Source organism: Electrona antarctica (genome assembly GCF_951216825.1).
Source record: "Electrona antarctica genome assembly, chromosome: 5".
In the NCBI taxonomy this organism is placed as follows: domain Eukaryota; kingdom Metazoa; phylum Chordata; class Actinopteri; order Myctophiformes; family Myctophidae; genus Electrona; species Electrona antarctica.
The window spans coordinates 49,518,845-49,541,873 of NC_136810.1; the positions used below are offsets into that span (position 1 = coordinate 49,518,845).

Here is a 23,029-nt window from a genome sequence, read left to right on the forward strand (position 1 = left end):
CCTCTGAGCACTAATTACAGCATAATTAGAGACTTTGAGAGACTAAAAAAAAATAAAAAATAAAATCTCCCAGTACCTGTTCTGACCCAATACTTCTCGGTGATGTTGCAGGGCACGGCGGCACTCTCCTCTGCACTCGTACTGGACGGAGGCTGTGTTGTAGTGGTCGGAGGTAACGTGGTTGGGACTGGCACTACCAAAGAGGTGGTGGTCACTGGTGCAGAGGTGGTGGTAGTCGTAGCAGAAGTTGTGGTAATAGGTGCAGGTGTCGTGGTTGCCTTGGTAGTGGTGGGGGGCGGAACAGCTGTGGTGGTATTGGGAACAGTTGTGGTGGTGGTAGTAGGCGCTACAGTAGTAGGACTGGTAGTAGTAGTGGCAGCAATAGTAGTAGTAGTAGCCGCCGTTGTTGTAGTATTAGTAGTAGTAGTAGTAGTAATAATAGTAGTATTATCAGGTTCAGTGTTAGCGGTGATGCTAGGCTGACTTGCAGCCGCCACGGTCGGTTTGAGGCTGGTAGTTTGTTGTGTGGAGTTCGTAGCTGCGGTGGGTGCTGTGGTCGAGGTGTTCGTCGGTGTTGTTACAGCGCTCGCAGAGGTCTCCGCTTCTGCCGTCGGCTGAGCGGCGCTCGTGTTCGCCGTCGTGGTGGTTGAGGCGAGTGTCGTCGTCGTCGCGGCGGGTGTCAGCAGACGGCTGTCGCTGGTGGTCTCAGTGTCCTGGCCGGCGGTTGCTGCAATGGCGCCAGGCGGTGTGCGCTCCGTCGTCTCAGCGGATGCACCTGGAGCTAATTAGGACATTTCACATTTAAGTCGACAATTAATTGCATTGGACATTGGAACATAATAATAATCACAACTAAAATTTCTGTTTGGTTTTTAGGCTTCATAATCACAAATTGCACAGGGCAGATATGACATATAACGTAAACATACAAAGACATATTTAATAATATTATATTTTTTAAAAAAAGTTGTATTTCTGCAATCTTTTTTTGGGGGGGGGACAAATTATGAAAACCTTTCTACATGGAAACAATAGGCCTATCTCACAGCCCGTTTTTCACGCCCACTTCCGGTAAATAGTGGTGACTTTAACATGGGCATTTACACGTTTTTTTCTCTGGAGAATCTAAGTACATTTTCTAATGTAAAAATGTGACAGACCAATATTATTATGAAGCAAACAAGATGGTAAATCAGGTCGAGCAGATAGAACAAACCTTACCTTGAGAAAACAAAAGTTGTAGACTTCTTAAATAACCTCTGTTAACATGTAGCGTCTATGGAGTGACGTCACGCTATCACCACTAACCCCGAAAGGGGGCGTATTTAGGGGGGCGGGGAAATTCTGTGAGATAGGCTTATTATGACGCTTACATAAAATAAATGTGACTATCTCAAATAATTGCGACCATATCAAATAATTGCGTTTGTAAAGGCGGGCCCAACCTGGGGTGTGTGCGGACGTGGTGACGGGAGGCAGAGGCGGGAGCGTGGCAGTGGCTGGAGGAGATGTGGGAGTGTGCCGGGAGGCGTTCCGGGCGCGCGGCGCGGGCGCGGTGGTGTTCCACTGCGTGGAGAAGGGGCTGGTGATGTTGTCAGCAAGCGTGATGTCGTGGTCGCCTAGCGTGGTCAGTAGACCTGCGGGGACGGTGGGCAGGTCCCAGGCTGGCAGGCTGCTCACCGACTCCTCTGTAGGGGGGAGGAGGGAGGCCAACATTTTGGTATATCAATACACAGTGGTGGGAAAAGTACTCACATTTCTTACTTGAGTTTTAATTTTTTATCCCACGATTTTTGCAACCCATTTTTTCACCCACAAACAGTGAAAATTGCAGATTGACACGTTGTGAGCTTGTAGGTTTCAGTTTTTGTGTTTGTAGCACGGAATGTGTTTGTAGCACGGAATGTGATGATTTGATTGGCTGATGTATGATGATAAGAGTGTAATTTTGTTTGTTTGTTTGTTTGCTTATAATGACACACCCAACATCAGGGTGAAAGTCTGTCACTATTAACAAGAGCGTGTTTTTACTACATTGGTTCCACTGCAGTTATTTCTCCCATTTCCTGAAAAGTAACGGTTTTGTAGCAGTAGGACAAGGTTTCCACCCGACCGCGACAATAATATGTGCAGTGATCAATGCAGTATTATTACGTTTTAACAAGGCAGACGCTGTGACACAGAATATGTTGTTTTCCCCAATATCATATAATGTGGGGTGATCCATCCATGATGTTTTAAACAGGGAGATGGTACTGTATGACACATAATATCTTGTTTTCCTCACATCTCGCCTCAGATATCTAGTCAACAAGAGCTGACGTCAATAATTTCAGCTACCAAGGCCAAGGTCATGTTGTTGCCCTACATGTGCAATAATCTCTCAAGACAGAGCTCAGAGCTCTGCAGCACAAATCTGTCGGCAACCCCCGTTCCAATGTGTAGAGTTGTCGTTATTAGGAATGAAAACAATGGAGCACCACCGGAAGAGCAGTGTTGTTTTTGGCAGCAAATTTCTATTTTAGTTTTAGTCATAGTCTAGTCATAGTTTTCATTTAGTTTCAGTCACATTTTAGTCACCTGGAATGCTTTAGTGTTAGTCTAGTTTTAGTCGACTAAATATCATAAGATTTTAGTCGACTAAATCTACAGTTGATTTAGTCGACTAAAATGTATTTTGGCGGGCCTTGTCGTAATGGCTGTTTTTACACTTGCTGAAAATAGCCGATCTACAGGTACAAGCTCACAACGCATCGCGCTGCGATGCGTTGTGAGCTTGTGGATCTGCTATTTTCAGCATGCAACCAATTGTAAAATGACTTCTACTGGATCTCTTGTCCACTAGTCCCTTCCTAACATTTTAGTTTAGTTTTTAATTGTTGACAAAATCGACAGTATATTTAGTCACAGTTTTAGTCATCATAGCTTAGTTTTCATTTCGTTTTTATGTAGTTTTCGCCAGTGAAAAAAGGTAGTCGACGAACAGTTTGTCTTAGTTTTAGTCGACGAAAACAACACTGCGGAAGAGGGCAGCTGAGGGAGTGTGAACGGGCCGACACAGACGGTGCCCCCAGAGGCACATTCAAAGGAATTCGTTTTTTATATATTTTTATTATGTCAATGGGTTCCCAGATTGCCCTACTGTATGTGAGATACGATAAGAGATCAAATTGTTTGGGATGTAAACCGCACACAACTTTGTAGCCTACATGATAGCAACAATGATGAAGAAAAGGTGAGCGTGAGAATGATGATCATGATGATGATGATTCTGATGAGGATGACGATGATCATGATGACGATGGCGAGGATGATGAGGATGATAATGAACTAGAAAAAGTGCCCTTCTGGGCCAGGAGGATACTGTGTGAGATGTTTGGCAAAATGTTTAGGAGTAATATAAACATGTTTTTTTGTTTGTTTTTTGCAACAATTTTCTTCATTTTGTTGAGGAAATGCAGAGCCAGATCACTCATAGCATGAGGATAGAATTCTGGATGAGCAGCATTTTGAACGACACGGGCCGACTTAGCCAATCAGTGTAGAATCTGAGAAATCCAACAGACTCGTCTTGATCACATGACTACAGAGATCATGTGTACCGATTTGCGTGAGATTTGGATGAAATCTGTGCGACTAACATAAGCAATATGTTTTGCAGAAATTGGCCTCATGGTGGCGCTATAACCGGCAGATGTGGAGGGATGCAGGGACAATGTTTTTCCATGGCCTCTAGGGAGTGCGCATACATAAGTTGTATACAGATCAATGCAGTTATAGCTAAAAAAGATGGGAAATGGTGCAGATCCGTGTTGATCACATGACTATGGAGATAGTGTATACCGAATTGTGTGATGTATGGATAAAATGTGTACGAGTAATCTACAGAAATGTGTTTTGCCTAAATCGGCCTCATGGTGGCGCTATAACAGGCTGTTGAGGAATATTTGGGGCAGAGGTTTGTCGTTGGCATCCAGGGAGTGTGTGTGCAAAGTTTGGCATGGATCGGGCCAACGGTGGCGGAGATTAGCTGGTAACGGACGGACGGACGGACGGACGGAAGGAAGGAAGGAAGGAAGGAAGGAAGGAAGGACGGACGCACACACACACACACACACACACACACACACACACACACACACACACACACACGGATGGAGTGCAAAACATACTCTCTCCCCATGCCTTCGGCCTGGTGGAGACAATGATGACCGGTAGAAGGCACAGCTTTGATAGCTACAACTAACTCAATGAGATACATTTAGCAGTACGGTACCTAGGCTGGTGTTGGAGCTGGAAGCGTTGTTGCCAGTGGCAACCAGAGAGACGGCATCTGATCCCGTTATCTGATTGTCTCTGCTGGCGGCCGAGGAAGAGGAGGGCGATGAAGAGGCGGGGGGCGAAGAGGAGCCTTTGGACGAGGATGACTTAGTCAATGAAGGAGAGGATATTTTGGTCCAGGAAGCTTTAGACAGCAGCCCTAATGGCTTTCTCGCGGCCAGTGCCGGCAGTTCCGATGGCTCTGCCTCCTCGGCCAGCACTGTGAGAACTGAAGAAAAGGCAGCCTGCTCTCTGTGGGTCTCTCCCTGCCCCAGGAGCCCCTGGGGCCCCAGTCGCCTGAGCCAGGCAGCCGGGTCCCTCGACATGCTTGGCAGGTCCACCCCCTCTGTAACCACCGGCCTCCAGTTAGCCCCTACTTCAGCCCAGGCCCCGGTTCCACTTACGATCCCACTCTGAGCAAACACTTTGCCCCCGCCTCCACCTCGGACTCCCGCTCCGGTTTCGGCCCAAAGTGCCGTTCGGGCCTCGGCCAAAACTCTGCCCTCGGGCCATATCCGGGTTCCAGCTCCCAGAAAGGCATCGGCTCCACTGTTGGCTGCGGGACGAGCCAAAGCATCGCCCGCAGCCCAGTTTGTGTACACGGCGTCCGGATTCACTTTGGAGGATACGGCGGGGTCCGGGGGCAAGGTGGCGGGCTTTGATGACTCACGGTGGCGACCTCCCTCATCTGGAAAACATGACAGAGAGAAAGAAAGAGAGAGGATTAGTTGAAAGAGCAAGAGATGAGAGGAAAAAAGAAAACAAGGGAAAAGAGTGAGAAAGGAAGACAGAAATAAGTGGAAGAAACAAGTAGAAATTGAGTTCAATTAGGATTATTATTTTGAAGGGTTGACGCATGGCTGCCACCGACTGGATGATGACTGCTTTGACTATATTTGTTATAATTAAGACCACGCATGCAATATGAAGGAATGACTAAAAAGATGTGTTTCAGAATCAGAATATCTTTATTATTCCTGAATGGGAGTCTATCAATAGCCACTTATTGCCATTATGCTATGGTTCATTGTTCTTGCCATGTCTTTGTATATTCCATCTTTTTATTTACAATAGTGTTGTGCCTAAGCGTTTTTTCTCTCTTTTCTTTTCTTGTTTGTTATTATGTTCTTGTTGTGTAATGTCTATGTTTATTGTCCTTAATTTTGTTAAAACCAATAAATATACTATAAAATATACTATATACTATACATATATAATAGTATATATATATACTATATATACTATATTATAAAATCAAAATAAAATAATCTTTATTATTATTGTGCGAAACAACGAAATTGAGTATAGCAATCCAGCTCAGTGCATTTAAAAAAAAATATATATATATATACTCTAACAAAACATACATTAAAACATATTGTTTATATCCCCTCCGACTGAGAGTATATTTCATGTAGTTATTTTTAAGCACTGAACTGGATTGCTACTCAATTCCGCACTTCACACTTTTATGGAGCGATTGTGAAATAGGTCCATAAAGTGTCAAGTGTCAAGTATCTCAGGTCTGTGCAGAGTGGAGCTATGACAGCTCTGGGGTAGAAACTATTTATCAGTCTGCTTGATCCAGTCCCAGCAAGCCAAATGACATCATGATAACGCTATGATGACGTCCTCCAGTGACTCCGGTGACGTTCAGGAGTCAGGACTATAGGCCAGATCACAGCCCATATGGGGATGATCTTTACGTCATTTCCAGGACGTCACCAGTTTAAATATTATAGCTTATTCTGGGCCAGATCTGACTAGTTATGATATGACTTAAGTTGATCTGGCCTCGATCAGACTCTCTCTGATTCATCCAGGGACGTCTGTCTTTTTTTCCCTTTTTTTTTTTAAATTTTTTTTGTTGTGGCTTTCGCCTTTATTTTATTTTTTTATGGAGGGACAGACAGTAGGCTGACAGGAAATGGGGAGAGAGATGGGGGGAAGACATGCAATAAAGGCCGTCGGGATCGGGAGTCGAACCCGCGGCACACTGCCAGACTGGATTGCCAGCCAAGGTGCCTGGACCACTGAGCCATGGCCCAGGCAGGGCTAAAATAGTGGGTAAAATTTATGTTGGTTGAAATCAGGTGATATTCTGGACCAGATGTGACTAGTCTTGGTTTGACTTGATCTGGCCCCAATCGAGACGTCACTAATTCGTCCAGGTCCTGACCGTGACCGTGCTTGCTGGGGTGTTGATTTCGTCGACTAAAACTATGACAAAAAATGTTCGTCGACTACCTTTTTTCAATGACGAAAACTAAATTTAAACTAAATGAAAACTAAGCTACGATGAGTAAAACTAAGACTAAATATACCGACAGTTTTGTCAACAACAAAGTCATTTTACACTTGATTGCATGCTGAAAATAGCAGATCTACAAGCTCGTGACACGCTCGTTGCGAACTTGTAGATCGTCTATTTTACTTTCCTTATTCCTTATTTTGCTTCCTGCTTTCATGACCTTAATATAGCGCCTCCCTGAGGGCAGAAGTTCAAACAGAGGATGACCTGATTGGGTTGAGTCCCTGAGGATGCTGTTAGATATTCTGCCACAATGTCACCTGAGATGGAAGAGGACATGTAAATGTTTCTAACCTCTTTTTTTTTTCTTTCTTTTTTTGTTGTTGCTGCTTTTACCCCTTTTCCTCCCAATGTATCATGCCAATGAATTCCACACATCTGTGGCCCCTTTTCCACCGGTTGGTTCCCAATGGGAACCGGTTCAGTTCTTTTTGGTTTTTAGTCCATGAGCCAGAGCTCATTATTATACGTTAATTATGAATTGTATGTGCAAAACCATACCTATATTAGATTTTTATCACCATGAAACTTCCCCAATTGAGTACTTACACGAAGACAATGATTTATTGTATTACAAATGTTACATTTTTGAGTGGTGTAAACCACTCCTACAACTGGCTTTTGTGTGCAGAAAAAAATGAGCATGGTTGCTATGTTCAAAATAATTTCTGACGTAATTAAATCACACCCGGGTGAACTGGATGACCGTAGCAACCATGCTCATTTTTTCTGCACAAAAAAAGCCAGTTGTGAAATCACATCCGGGTGTGATTTCATTACGTCAGACATGATTTCATTACGTCAGACAGACCTTACACCACTCAGTTCACACGGGTGTGATTTTTTTAATATGCAAATGAGGCATTATGTAGGAAATTATGCAAAATAATCGAAAATATGAAAAAGTTACTACTGTGGAAGGGTTATCATGTAATTCATTTACTTGTATTGAACCTATAAACAATGTAATATAGGTCTAGTTTTCCCACCAATTTTGGAGCTCTGGCTCATGGACTAAGAACCAAAAAGAACTGAACCGGTTCCCATTGGGAACCAACCGGTGGAAAAGGGGTCTGAGTGTTGTCCCTGCTGTGTCCCACTGGCTCACCTGCCAGTGAGGAGGAGCCCACACCAGGAGGACGTACTGTAGAGCCTTCGTTCTATACTCCTCCCGCCCAACACTCCTGACAGGTGCAGTTACAGCCCGTAGGGGGTATACGTGCAGTGACTAATATAACCATGTCCCTGCACGTCCGGCTTCCCTCCCCCAACCACGGGCCTTATTGTGTTCGTATATGCTCCACAAAGCCGGTGGATTTCAACCCCTAGGAGGTGGTGGGCAGTTACACCGCTGTGCCACCCGAGCGCTCTGCCCTAACCCATTTTGACCTGAGATCAGATTCTAAAAATGTCTTCTACATCCTGACAGTTTTCTGAAAAAGCTATGTTTCTATGTCAGTGGTTCTTCGATTTTGAAAAATAGCAGATCTACAAGCTCGTAGCGCGCCACTCGGTGGCGCGCTACGAGCTTGTAGATCTGCTATTTTTGAGTGGTGCAAACCACTCCAACAACTGGCTTTGTACCCGTGTACCCGTGTTTGTTAGTACGAAAAAAACGAGCATGGTTGCTATGGTTAGTATGTGACGTCACTTCTCTGTTGAGACTGAATTCATGCGGAGAGTACTTATGACACAGATGCTTTCCTGGTTCTAATGTACAGTAACTATAACAATAAATGTGTAGTTGCACCACTCAGTTCACACAGGTGTGATTTTTCAATAGCTAAAGCATAACATAATGCTAACACCAAAAGGGGTTCACGCCCAGAATGGGCTAACTGCAGTGATTGTCCTCAGTCTCTATTGACGTCGTGTTTAGAGACATTTGAGCCTATATACACGCCCACCGACACACAAATCTCTCACTCTCTCTCTCTCGGCCATCCAAAGAGATAAAGGACCCTAAAACTGTGACTGTGGAAAAACTGTATTAATCTGTCAAGTAGGTCACTTATGTTTTTAGAGGATAAAGCATAGGGATTATTAATGTACATAAACTAGGACACACACACACACACACACACACACACACACACACACACACACACACACACACACACACACACACACACACACACACACACACACACACACACACACACACACACACACACACACACACACACACACACACACACACACACAGTGTGTCCTAATCAGCTGTGGTTTCACACATACTAATCTGATCATGGAATTATTATTCCTAGAATAAACACATCCGGGGCACGCCGCTGGCTACCCAAACCACCACTGCAATGTCCTGCATTTTAGTCTGATTGGAGACCTATGTTGCTTGTCCTTCAACCGTCCTCTGACCTTAGCTTCTCAACCAGTGGTCTGGGAACCACCAGTGGTCCTTGAGGGGGTTCCAAATTGGTCCCCAGCTAAATGATGGTAAGGGTCCACCCTTACAGATCTTTAACTCTTAACCCATTTTGGGCGGGAACCCCTTTTGGTGTTAGCATTATGTTATGCTTTAGCTATTGAAAAATAGCAGATCTACAAGCTCACAGCGCGCCACCGAGTGGCGCGCTACGAGCTTGTAGGTCTGCTATTTTTGAAAAATCGAAGAACGACTGACATAGAAACATAGATTTTTCAGAAAACTGTCAGGATGTAGAAGGCATTTTTAGAATCTGATCTCAGGTCAAAATGGGTAGTGTAAAATGAGTATATTTGGTTTCATTGTACGCTCTCAAGAGTTAACTTATTGTTGATAAGCTATGATGATAAGCTATGTCCAACTTTTGGTGTGTGTGTGTAACCCAAATTACGTCCTAACACCATCACACACTAACAAAGAAACTATCACAAACGGATGTTCACGGCGAATAATAATAATTATTATTAATAATATTAATAATAATAATACATGAATGTGTAGAGGTACAAACAATATGACTGCTAGGTTAACTGAATGCACAAATTGTGCCATGTTTGAAGCTTTAAATATCTGTAGATGAAGACGGACTACTTTTCAACTTCTGAAGAAGAAATTGTTCAGATATTATAATTAGACAGACCCAGAACACCAAGGATGGATGCCAATTAAAATATTATCACATTCTTCCCAAATCCCTAATTCTGTGTCCTCCTCGTACAGTACATTATGGCCAGAACAAAGCCTTATATTGGCAGACTATAGGTTGATTATTCTGCCTAGTACAGTACATTGTACAGTCTCAAAGGCACCTTGGCTTGGTGGAATTGAAAGATGGAGAACTGGCAGGAGGCTGGCAGGCTGACTGACAGGAGTTTATTGCATTTGTTCATTTTGTTCTAGTTGAAAAGGACTGACTTGGCGTTAGTCCATAGTGCATGTGTAGCTTCTCTGTTGCTGGCACGACTGACCAAGTGATAGAGAGAGCGTACACACTGCAAAATCCTTCAGTGTTCATTTAACAATCCATAAAATCAAACAACAAACCAACATAAACAAATTGACAAGCAGTCAATACCCAGGTTAAAAAAACAAATCACACCCGTGTGAAGTGAGGGGCGCTCTTATCATCGTACATCATGACGTAAATTCTCCATTCGTTGTCAATGGGAATTTAATCTTTGTGTAGGACAAAAGTAGCCGATTTGCTCGTCCACATAATGACGTGAATTCTCCATGCATTGTCAATGGGAATTTAATGTTTGTGTAAGACAAAAATACTGATTTGCTCGTCCACATAATGATGTAAATTATCCATTTATTGTCAATGGGAATTTAATGTTTTTGTAAGACAAAAATCTACACTCAAAGCTACCTCAAAAACAACACACAAGGCGTAATTAACAGATTTTAAGCGATAAAGGAAAAAGACAGATAATAGACAGATAGAGAGAAATAATAGGAGATAAAAGTTGAATAATATATATAAACCAATAAAATAATAATTCAAAAGAAGATTTTATCTTATTTGACACTCCTGCTTATTTATTTTTCATAGTGCAGGTACTGTACATGCACAGGCTACTCTACATACTGTACTCTTTTTTTTCTTCCAACCTACACCATGTGCGTGAGAGTGAGTGTGAGTGTGAGTGTGTGCGCGTGCATGTGCGTGCATGTGTGCGTGCATGCATATAGCTCACACTTCCCATATACTTCCCACGCCATCCCCATGTCCCCACAGAGGGGGTTGGTTAATTAAAAGACAGGGGGTTTCTAAGCAGGGAAGGCTTTATAGAACGAGCAGCACGAGCTTAGCTACATTCCCAGGATGCCTGCATGGTGTTAAGCAATACAACCACTCCCCAACCCCATTAACTCATTTTGGGCGGGAACCCCTGTTGGTGTTTCAAGCATTATGTTATACTTTAGCTATTGGAAAATAGCAGATCTACAAGCTCATAGCGCGCCACCGAGTGGCGCGCTACGAGCTTGTAGGTCTGCTATTTTTGAGAAATCATTGAATATATATTTCAGAGCGAACATTTTGAACTAAAATATTGGCTTCTGGGGGGTCCCTGGAACTACATATTTTGAGATGGGGGTCCGTGGCCCAATAGAGATAATTCTGGGGGTCCTTGACATGAAAACATGGTGTTTTCAGAAAAGTTTTAGGATTTAGAAGCCTTTTTTTTAATCGACCTCAGTCCAAGATGGGTTAACTCCAGCCATTTCCTTATTATAGGGTATCATGATCATAAAGCAAAACAAGAGAATAATCCCGTAACAACGGACGCTGAATTAACCAACTATTAAATTACAATTAGTTTCCAATCAGACTTAACCTTTAATTTTAAACTTTCAATTCCCCACTCGTCCTCGTTCTTGCATCACCGGCTGGGTTCATGCTGCGGGGGCATGTGTTTGAAGTGAAACAGAGATAGCTCAACGACTTGAGCAATTGTTTTATTAATTTACACTGCTGCTTGTGTTATGAGTATGTGTATGCTATGCACACTGAGCGAGATTATAACGCGGACGATGAAGCGGCGTAATTATTTTCGAAACAAGGTCCGATTTTCCACGTTTGTGAATAAAATCACCGACCTGCTGGAGGCATGAATGGACGCATCACCAAAATAAAAGTTTGATGTGAAATAATTGTGACACATGGGGTTCGTATAGTGTGTTCTCGTCGTTCGTGGTGTGGAACACCAAATGTACAAATGTTGGCAATATTGAGACAAAAAAAAACATATTTTATATTGTGTTATTTTAGAAAAAACATACAAGGATTTAAACGATTGGTCCTGAAGACAGTTTTGTGTGCAGTAGCAGCTTTCCAATCATGTGACCTGAAAGCATCATCACAGTATGGACCTATAATCACCCACAGACACAGACACCTGCTCACACACCAAACACTGTGTGTGTGTGGTCCTGCCTCATTAACCTCCATGACAGCACTGTTGTCCTTGATATTGAAATTGTAAAATGTATAGTTAAAAACCCTATACAATGTATTAAGAACTGTTGTTTCAAGGTTTCAAGTAGGCTACGTGTAGACCAAAAGGTTTGTCAAGCAACACTTCTGTATAAAGGGTCCCTCACCAAAGTATAAATTATCCTTTAAGCCGAGGCACCTATAACAATATAGGTTGGTTGTGAACCGTGTTAAGAGTGGGAATGGTTTGACTGGGCTATCGAGGAACCCTCATTCTAAAGAGAGGTCACCTAGCAGTCAAATAGAAAAGCTACAGTAAGACTGTAGCTGACGCCAATTAGAAATTGGATTGCCTGGAACAATAGATCGAGTGAATTGAAAAATGTAGGACTAGCGACGGAGGAAAACGGTGCCTTTGACAACGGGACATAGAGCTGGATGGATGGATGGATGGATGGATGGATGGATGGATGGATGGATGGATGGATGGATGGATGGATGGATGGATGGATGGATGGATGGGTGGGTGGATGGATGGATGGATGGATGGATGGATGGATGGATGGATGGAATGGATGGATGGATGGATGGAATGGTACGATACAGCATGTGTACGGTATTTTGTGTGTTCTCTCCAACAGTTAGCCACCTGCTCTAGCTGAGAGCAGCATATGGGATTTCAGACCACTGTTGGTAGAACAAAGCACTGAGAATGCAGTACAAATATGGACAAGGAGAATGGATGGCGCGGTTAGCCTGATTTATGCACTGTATTTGCACAAAACATGGATAGCTTTGTGCCATTTCTATGTGAGCTTACAGGCAGATTATGAAAATCACGGCATGGAAATGGTGCACAAAGCGCTATACAAACCATTTAGAAGGCCTTAGACGAGAGTGCCAAGCCATGTATTGACCACATCCCCGAGCCAGCTGGCACTGTGTGCCCAATGCCCTTCTCAATCTTCAGGGATGCCAGCAAAGCCCTGTACAGCCATGCCATGAGCCCAGTGGTCAATACAAACACCCTCGTCAGGGTGTCGGAGTGGCACATCGGTAAAGCACTCGCCGACCGCAACAAAGGGAACAGATTTGACTTTCCCCAATTTGACTCCTGCGGCTTGGCCGGGGGCGCTCCCACAAACACATTTGGCAGTGTTTGCGGGTCAGGGGATTGTGTTAGAATGGTAAATGATGCATTTATACAGCGGCTTTTACTATGTGCATTACATTTATCCATTCGGACTCCGGTGGTGGAGGAAAACTATGCAAGGCACGAACCTGGTCATCGGGAGCAGTTAGGGCTCACGTGTCTTGCTCAAGGACACTTCGACACGCTGGAGGAGCCAGAGATCAAACCGGCAACGGCACCCTTACGATTCCAAGACATCCGCTCTAGCCTCTAGCTCCTTCGCCGAGTATACAAATTGGTTTCAAGAACAATCACGAGTATTAAGAGTGGGCTGGTTGGTATAATGTCAAAATACTCTACTGAGTGTGGTTCGACATGTGAGACAGTGGGAGCCAGGATGATCACAAGCCAATATGATATATCCAACAGAGTGAAGCCCTTCCAACAGGATGGACATGTAACCATTTCCTGCAACTATTCATAGCGTCCATCTGTCTGTGTGCAGGCGGGCACATAAATACTGTACACGGCTAGAAGAATGAATGAATGAATGAATGACAGACAGAGTGACAAAGACGTGTACATATAATAGTGCCAGTGAAATCAGTAGTAGCAGACTACACATACAAAATGACTGTAATCAACATTTTGTGGAGAAAAACAGAGGACAAAGGCTATTTTTCCCCCACATCATAATGGTATCCTCACAAGAGAATATTGGGGTTTAGTTAGAAAGCCCTAAGTTCCTTCCTTTCAGACAGATTAATCCAGCCTGAAGTGAAAAAAACATGTATTTGGATTGTATATCCACATTGTCCAATATGTTTATGTGAGGAAGAAAAGGAAATAGGCTACACTATCTCGGTCCCTGCTGGATCAAACTACTGCGATAGGATGCGATAGGACGCATGGAAGAATGGGTCTGCAAGAGGTGAATATCGGCTAACTGTTTCTTAACTGTGTAAAATAGACGTTGGCAAACATTGCACGCACGCACGCACGCACGCACGCACGCACGCACGCACGCACGCACGCACGCACGCACGCACGCACGCACGCACGCACGCACGCACGCACGGAGAGGAGAGGAGAGGAGAGGAGAGGCTGCACTCCACCAAACAAGATGAATCACAATTCAGGGCCAAACCATTGAGTGGAGAAAACAAAGGCAAGCGTTAAGAATGAGACTGAAACTATTTGAGGTAACCACAAATCAACAGCCCCACTCAGCCGCACAGCAGGGAGGCTTCCTTCTGCTGAGATGTGAGGGTCGTCACAGCAACTGCGGGGATGCCGTCACCACGGCAACCATTACCAATGCATATAGATCTATAAAGAAAGGCAACGGAGATCGCTAGTGTGGTCGTGTGATGTCTATCCTGTCTCTCAAAGTCAACGATTAAGAAAAACTATAAAAGATTTCACACTTTGAACTCTGGGGATAAATAGGATAAAGTAGGTGAAGGAAGGTTGTAGTAATACAGAGATAATTGCCTGAAAGATCAAAGGTTTAACGGATTGTAACATCATTTGTATTATATATTATGTTTTTATCTATGAACTCAATAGAGGAATACATAACATAATTGGACACAGTGGATCACTTCCGCGCTGAATGTATTAAAATCACTGACATTTCTAAAAGGTCACAGACAAACCAAAACATTGATGATGAGGTGATCCGGTGTGTGCAGGATTCCTTTTTTTCTATGGATGATTTGGATTTGGATTTAACCCATTTTCTGCGGGAACCCCTTTTGGTGTTAGCATTATGTTATGCTTTAGCTATTGAAAAATAGCAGATCTACAAGCTCATAGCGCGCCACCGAGTGGCGCGCTACGAGCTTGTAGGTCTGCTATTTTTGAAAAATGGAAGAACGACTGACATAGAAACATAGCTTTTTCAGAAAACTGTCAGGATGTAGAAGAATTTTTTTAGAATCTGATCTCAGGTCAGAATGGGTTAATGTACTGTTCCGACAGGTCAAGGATAAAGGAATAATGGCTCTCTAAAATGCTTATTCATCCATCAATAAAATGTTCACTGCCGGTGATTTAGGAGGACAAAGAGCTAAATCGTTTGGAAGAAAAATAGTTGTGGTTGATGTACAGTATGGGGCTCAGTTAACCCGTTTTGACCTGAGGACGATTCTACAAATGCCTTCTAATTCCTGACAGTTTTCTGAAAAACCATGTCAAAGACCCCCAAAACTAGATGCATTTGGCCGTCGACCCCCATCTGAAAACATGTTGTTCCAGAGACCCCTCAGAAGCAAAGATTTGAGTTAAAAACTCGCTCCGAAAGAATATATATTCAAAGATTTCAGGCACATTTTCACACATTTTCAAAAATAGCAGACCTACAAGCTCGTAGCGCGCCACTCGGTGGCGCGCTATGAGCTTGTAGATCTGCTATTTTTCAATAGCTAAAGCATAACATAATGCTAACACCAAAAGGGGTTCCCGCCCAAAATGGGTTAAGTAAAGGAGAAACAGCACCATTTCTGACTCACATACGCTTCAGGCTAGTTCTAAAAATAGTTCTCATGTTCGATACACTGACAAGCTGATAATGCACATACCGTGTATATCTGACATCATAGCCTTTTTTCTCGTGGCTCATGCTTATGTTGTCGTGTCTTTCCTATTACGTCCACTGCACTGAGACTGAACATCGCTTTGCTGTACTTTATATAGAACTAGAAAGGCTGGCTGAAAAGCTATAGCATATGGCGTTATGGCTGGATCTCAATAGAACTGAATAACAGAACTTTGTTGAGCTCACATGTGATATTAGGACTGCACGATTATGAAGAAAAATGTTAATTTGCTTAATATTGTGATCACTAAGTATTATTAATTATTCATGGTAATTTGGTGGAAAAAGATTTTTGGTTTTGTCTTACTGTATATATTATTTACTTATGCCTTTGTTGTTCATTGGAACTATATATTGGGTTAAATGTTATGTACAATGTTATGGCTATTTATGAAGACATTTTTATTATTGTGTTTTTGTATTATTATTAAGTAATATAAGTAATAGTAACTAAAGACCAAGCTAAGTGATTGGAACAAACACATCTATGATGCAATAATGCTGTTTGGGATTTATTTATTTTCTTCTTCTTCTTTCTTTATTTCCCCACGAACAAATCTTGTTCTTGTATATTTATAGTATATTTCATTTTGTCCAGTCTACCATGAATACATATCTGTGCGTTATTCCAGTCCAAAGCAAAAAGCTCCCTTTCATCGACCAGATACAATGAAGCAAACAAGGGCTAAAAGCCGAGGTTTGGTGCAGTTTGAAAATATTCAGCCGCTTGTGATGGACTTGATTTATTGTAAAGCATCACTCTTTCACGACATCTTTAGCAGATAATAACCCCCTCCACTCTCTCACTCTCTCACTTTACTGCCACCTAATAAAGCATAAGCACTGGAAGATATTCACAAAGGGATTGAAGTTGTATTTTTCCCTGATAAGACTAGATGAACCACAGGACTGCACAGGATATTCAGATCAGATATGATGATCAGTCAAGTGCAAAAAGTGGGGACCACATCTGTGCAATTAAATACAAAACAGAAAATACAAGAATACAATAAAATAACTGGGTGATCACATTAGACAAGGACAGGCAGTACATTTCAAGTCAAGTAGCAACCAAAATATGGACAGTTTTATGGCGCAATATAATAATAATAGCATAAGGATTTAAGATATTTTTCCAAACCTACTTGTGACACTTACAACCTAGAGTATAAAGGTTCTGTGCGCAAAGAAAAAGGGGGAGATGCACGATAATAATGCTTTTTGGATGTCAAAGATTGCAGTTTCCTTGAAGCTCTCAGATGGGCTTGTCAGGAAAAAAAGCTGAAATACTGTAGGATTAATAACTGTCAGTGAAGCTGCAGGACAAAGTCTGTGTTAATGACGCCTTGAGCGTTCACTATATGCTTTCACTTGATTTGGTGTTAGTGAACTTTCAATCAATACAATTAATTCAACTGTTATGGAACAGCTATGGGGAGTGGTTGATGAATCCTATATACATACATCACCAGTCTGACATTGGCTGCCTCAAGGTCACTCACAGTATGACCAGTAACACAATTCTACGCAAGTAGGAAAACAATGCAGCAAATACAGACATAAACACATTTTGGGCAAAACAGCAGAAGGCAGCATGGCGCCTGATCTGCGCTGTTCAGTCGCAGGGCCCCGTGTGACTGGCCAAGGCATGGCATGTGACTAGCTCCAGGGCACTCGCTAGGTCAGCCAGTCTAGCATAAACACACCCAGGGAGACATCCTGGGCTGCTGGGAAGTGTAAGCGCAACACGCACACGCGCACGCACGCACGCACACACACACAGGTACTAGTATGCACACATTAGCAAATACCCACAAGGCATATACCGCATGTAAGGTAGAAATAGACTGGAGAACATGGTACACTTGGCATGCACACACATCTTCTTATGTATAATATACAGGACTAGATAGTCAGATATTCATACACATTCAAGGTTTCACACGTTCCATTCCACTCTTGAATGCACAATGATATAAATAAAGAAACATACTATCTACCGTATGCCCCATCTCTCTCTCTCTCTCTCTCACGTCACCACCATCAGCTGCTGTAAAGTAAGCCACTGAAACCCATATGCTTCATTGACTGGAGTCTTGCAGGGCTCTGTGCTTGGTCCACTCCCTGTACTGTACTCTGAATCTCTGAATAGCTACAGTGTCTGCCATCTGATCTGCCATTTTCTACAATTGTTGGCCCCCAGAATAGGGACACTATTTCCTTAAAGGGCACTTTTGGCCCAAAATAGCGGATCTACAAGCTCACAACGTGGCACGCTGCATTGCGCTGAGAGCTTGTAGATCTGCTATCTTCGGGGCACGACCCCACACTCTTTAGCTATAGACGACACGGATTTCGAAACAAATTCTTTCAGCGCAAAATGCTGCGTTCAAGTTCAGCGGAGTTTGGAAAAAAGCAACTCTCCTTCGAGTATGGCATGGAAAGGGGGTTGCATTTGTATTTCTTTCACCATAGTAAATGTTAGGGATGTCCCGATCACGTTTTTTTGCTCCCGATTTATATTTTTTAGAACACGTTTATGCCATATCACAATAGACAATATCCCAAATCACAGACAATATCATGGATATAATATTGATACTAGGGATGTCTCGATCACGTTTTTTGGCTCCTGATCCGATTCCGATCATTTGAAAATGACGTGATCGGCCCTGATTTCCGATCACCCGATCCGATCGGGACAACCCTAGTAAATGTTGCATTCATGGTGATGTAATTTGTCTAATGTGCGCACGTGCCTGCTGGACAACCACTGGTCCGACTCCCACTCCCGAAGTTGAGTTAATAAGTCAACCGGTGCCAGAATTATACCCAGGACAGACACACAGAAATGCCAATTAGGGAAAGGATAGGTTTCATTGGCCCAGTACATTTTCACATCATTTGCATTTAAGCCATCCTATCTCTCAGGGCCCCTGTGGGACTAGTTAAGAGTCTCCGTGTCTTGCGGACTTGCGCAAAGACACCATGAAGATACACAGCTCATAATATTGCTTAATTCAATTTACTTTAATTGACAGTATTCCAGCTGTGCACTTATAAATGAGCCTACGCCGAGATGTATGCGCATGCACAGACAGACACCGACCTGCACGCACACACAAGCCACAGAGAACTGTTCCGCTGTTAATCTTTCATACTGTAGCCTCCGTATTTGTGAATAATATTATATATTCATGGGGTCCCGGGTGAGCCACTTAAGATTCTGAATGTCATTTTGGCATTTTGCTCCACACGTAATAATTCCCAACTACCGTGAGTGTAAAGGCATTACACTGTGGACAAGAACATAACAACATTGGTGTCTGTGCTCAGCCAAAGGTTTCATGCCAGGCACGCTCTCTCCCAAGGTCTTACTCAATGTGGCCGCACCAAATGGGAGCTGTAAAGGTCAATGGTTTCTCTCTAACCCATGTAGGCCTAGCCTGGAACTCACCTATGCTTTTTATGACATAGGCAGCTCCCGGCAGGATCCGCCGGGAGAAACTATGCGCAGCTGGGCGACATGAGACTAATTACTTAGAGCGACAGAGAGAGAGAGGAGTGTGTGTGTGTGTGTACATGTGTGCGTGTGTGTCAATTTAACAAAGGTGCAGACGATCAGAAATCAGCAGAGAGTGAGATGTTTGCGCTACTGTTTGCTACTTTTTTTTTCTCCCTGAAAAAAAAAACGTCTTTTCACGATTTTTCAAAAATAGCAGACCTACAAGCTCGTAGCGCGCCACTCGGTGGCGCGCTACGAGCTTGTAGGTCTGCTATTTTTTAATAGCTAAAGTATAACATAATGCTTAGTTAAAACACCAAAAGGGGTTCCCGTACAGAATGGGCTAATCTAATGTAATGTGCTTCCCAGGCTCATCTCCCTGCGCCGCATGTAGCTGGCCTGCTGCGTGCCCGCGGTCATTTTTTAGAGTTGTTTGTCAGAGTTCAACCAGAGACCAGAGATTGATCAAATGCAACCGTGTAAAGATTTTACTCTCTCCGTTTTATTTTATTCTTTATAGCCAACAAGTTGGTTGCACTGAATACTTTTTTTTATCTGATAGTATTTAGGTCTATTTAGGCCATTTCAAAAAAATCATGAGTGAGATGAGATTGTCTATTTATTTTAATGATCAATCAAATCAATCGAGTGTGTTCCGTTTTTAGGTCAATGGAACTAACATACGGTAGTATACTTGTCTTTGTGTTCCTATCTATCGGTATCACAAAGATAACTCATTTTTCAAGGGGTTAATGAAAGAAATACCATGACTTTATCATTAAAATCTTAGTGTTTCGCCAATTATTTTTGTGGGTCCACATGTAACCTCATCATGGGCCACCAGTGGGCCTGGTTGAGAATCACTGGCCTATAGACCAATTATTTGTTTACAAACATTGGGACTGGGAGCACGGGTGACTGTTTCATGTAATCAATTCCCAACAGATCTCCAAACCTGTTGTTTTGGGGAGCGCTGGTTTCAGTCCATTCAACCTCCTCTTGTGACTTGGCTAGTGAGATGCACCCTAGGATACATTTATACTTCAAAGCCCAACAGTGTTGCGCACAGAGAACAGCTGATATACAAGCTCACATCGCATCGCAAATGCGACTGTTGTGAGCATAGAGGTCTGCGTGCGCGACACCATCGCGGGACGAAGCATACATTATACTTGATGGGCTGCAGGTGCGCGTGCAGCCGTGCACAAATAGGCTCTGCTGCCGTGTTCATGAGCGCACCTCCCGTTCTTATGACAGCGACTGGAGGTGTGGTTTTGAGGACAACTGTTTTGAACTGTTGTTCAAACACAGAAACCAAGGATTATATATTTCAAGGGCGAGAGATCACAATAAAAATCCTAATCATTCTTCCTCCACACTGGGAGAAAAACAGCATCTGAAAGTTTGATGGGGCATTTTTTACACGTGAGTGCAGTTAGAACTTTTCCATTACATCTTATGAGAGGTGGTGTTCTTCTGCTGCCTTTATGCGCGCGCATGCCGTTTCTTATCAGTGTGACGTCGTCTGATAAGGCGTCTATACTCGTGGTATGTATACCACACTGGTATATATAGAGAAATGAAAAGGTTTGAGAATCACTGGTCTTCTAGGAGGGCAGCACAGGCCAGTGAGTTCAGTCTAACAGCATACTGATGCTTGGTGATATCAGCTTCCATTAAGATCATCTTTCAAACTGGGAAGGGTATGGCCTGGTCAGCCTGCAATGACATGGATAAGATCTGGTCATCCCAGTTTAGTAAGATGTTAAAAGTAAAAATATTTAGGACGACCGTTGAGCCGATTCTACTCTATGGCTCCGAGACATGGACACTTTCAAAGAAACAAGAGAATCGGTTGGATGGCACTTACACCCGCCTTCTAATGAGAGCGCAAAATCTGTCTTGGAAGAGCCACCCATCGCCTAATCTAATATACGGCAACCTTCCCCGTGTTTCTTCACTGGTCCGATCCAGAAGAGCGCAGTTTGCCGGCCACTGCTACAGAGCTGACAATGAGGTTATATCTTCCCTTCTTCTCTGGAGTCCTGCCTCAGGGCGGACCAGAGGTAGAAAGCTGTCGTTCCCTGATGTCATCTCTAGGAACACATGCTTCAGTAGGCAGGAACTGGGGGTGGCAATGAAGGACCGGAAAGTCTGGCGTAGCATTGTGGAATCCATGATCTCGACCGCGGTCGAAAAATGATGATGATGAAGATCATCTGCACTGAATGTCTTCACTCACTGGAAGTCCTGCAGCCCTGACAACTGTCATGATGTCACTGATGTTTATGCTTGCAGTACTTTCTGTGTTTATTTTTATTTGGATCATTGCTAAAAAATGTGTTCGAATATAAAATATTTTTTGTATTAATCAAATTGGTCAGGCTTGATCCTAATTAAAGCATGATAAAAGTATGTCTCAGTGGACATGCTTTGCCCGGTATAAAAATCCAAAACGATATCCCGTGTTCCATTTGCCTCTGAAATCCCAAGTTAGAATTCCAAAATTAGAACACATACAGAGCTTCAGAACGATAATGCCCGAGTATTGCTTGTCCAAACCTCAGGCTTCAGGGATTTGATGATCCATACAGACAGGTAGAAGGGACAACAATCACATCAATTTAATGACGTAATAACTGACTTTAATACCACACTTTACACAAGTAAGGATTATGGCTCTAAAGAGCAGTTAAGGACGATGCTTGCCCCTGTAGCCAGGTACACGCACGCACGCACACACACATGCACGCACACACACGCATGCACACACGCGCGCACACACACACACAAACACACACAAATAAATAAATAAACACACAGTGAGGAAGTGTGTGTTTATGACATGCTGAGTTCTACAGCCTCTGGCTCATGGTGAGCAAAACAGAAGTGGAAGCAGTGCAGTGCACGCACGCACGCACATGTGCGCACGCATACACAGCCAGGTGTATGCGTATGTGTATAAAGAGATGTGTATAAAGAGATTAGGAAATAGGTACACAATCATGCACCTACTAGTACTAGACATACAGTAGACATAGTACACACAACTTCTATGTTCTGTGCTGCTCCGACATTGCCATACTTAGAGCCCCATGTGCTCTCAAGTGGGACTAAATGTTAAAAAAGGCAAACATTTAAATAATTAGCAGTAGCAGAATTGGGTATACTGTATTTTCACTTAAAGGGAAACTTCACCCTTTTTTAGAAAAGTGTTCTAAATCTTCGAGATTTAGTTTAGAAGATTTAGAACACTTTTCTGGGGGTCTTTATGTGTGTAATATATGGTTTTTGATTTTAGCAGGAAGTAAGTGAGCCCAGTGTCTCTGATGTCATGGACACTGGCCTCACTTACTTCCTGGACTACATGTTGTCTCAGTAAGACGTACAGCCCTCCCCCTATCCACAAGGAGGAGCAGTGCACCAAAGCATTATGGGAATTGTAGTCCAGGAAGGAAGTGAGCCCAGTGTCCATGACATCAGAGACACTGGGCTCACTGTGCGACTGTGGCTCAAGAGGTAGAGCAGGTCGTCCAATGATCCATGGGTCGGCGGTTCGAATCCAGGCTCCTCCTGTCTACATGTCGAAGTGTCCTTGGGCAAGACACTGAACCCCAAATTGCTCCCGATGTGCTGGTTGGTACCTTGCATGGCTTCCGCCGCAATCGGTGTATGAATGTGTGTGTGAATGGGTGAATGTAATGCACAATCTATGTAAAGCGCCTTGGATAAAGGCGCTATATAAATGCACCATTTTACCATTTTTTACCATTTTACT

General features: G+C 43.2%; 1 protein-coding gene across 4 annotated transcripts in view; it reads right to left on the minus strand.

Moving 5' to 3' along the window:
• kiaa1549la (KIAA1549-like a) overlaps positions 1 to 23,029 on the minus strand; it is a 154,632-nt gene that overhangs the window by 94,770 nt on the left and 36,833 nt on the right. For all 4 annotated transcript variants that reach the window (XM_079500653.1, XM_079500652.1, XM_079500651.1 and 1 more), the window contains 3 exons: positions 4,277 to 5,008; positions 1,446 to 1,688; positions 77 to 781 (listed from right to left, as the gene is read on the minus strand). In XM_079500653.1, the coding sequence (XP_079356779.1) occupies positions 77 to 781; positions 1,446 to 1,688; positions 4,277 to 5,008 (1,680 nt within the window). The remainder of the gene's footprint in view (positions 1 to 76; positions 782 to 1,445; positions 1,689 to 4,276; positions 5,009 to 23,029) is intronic.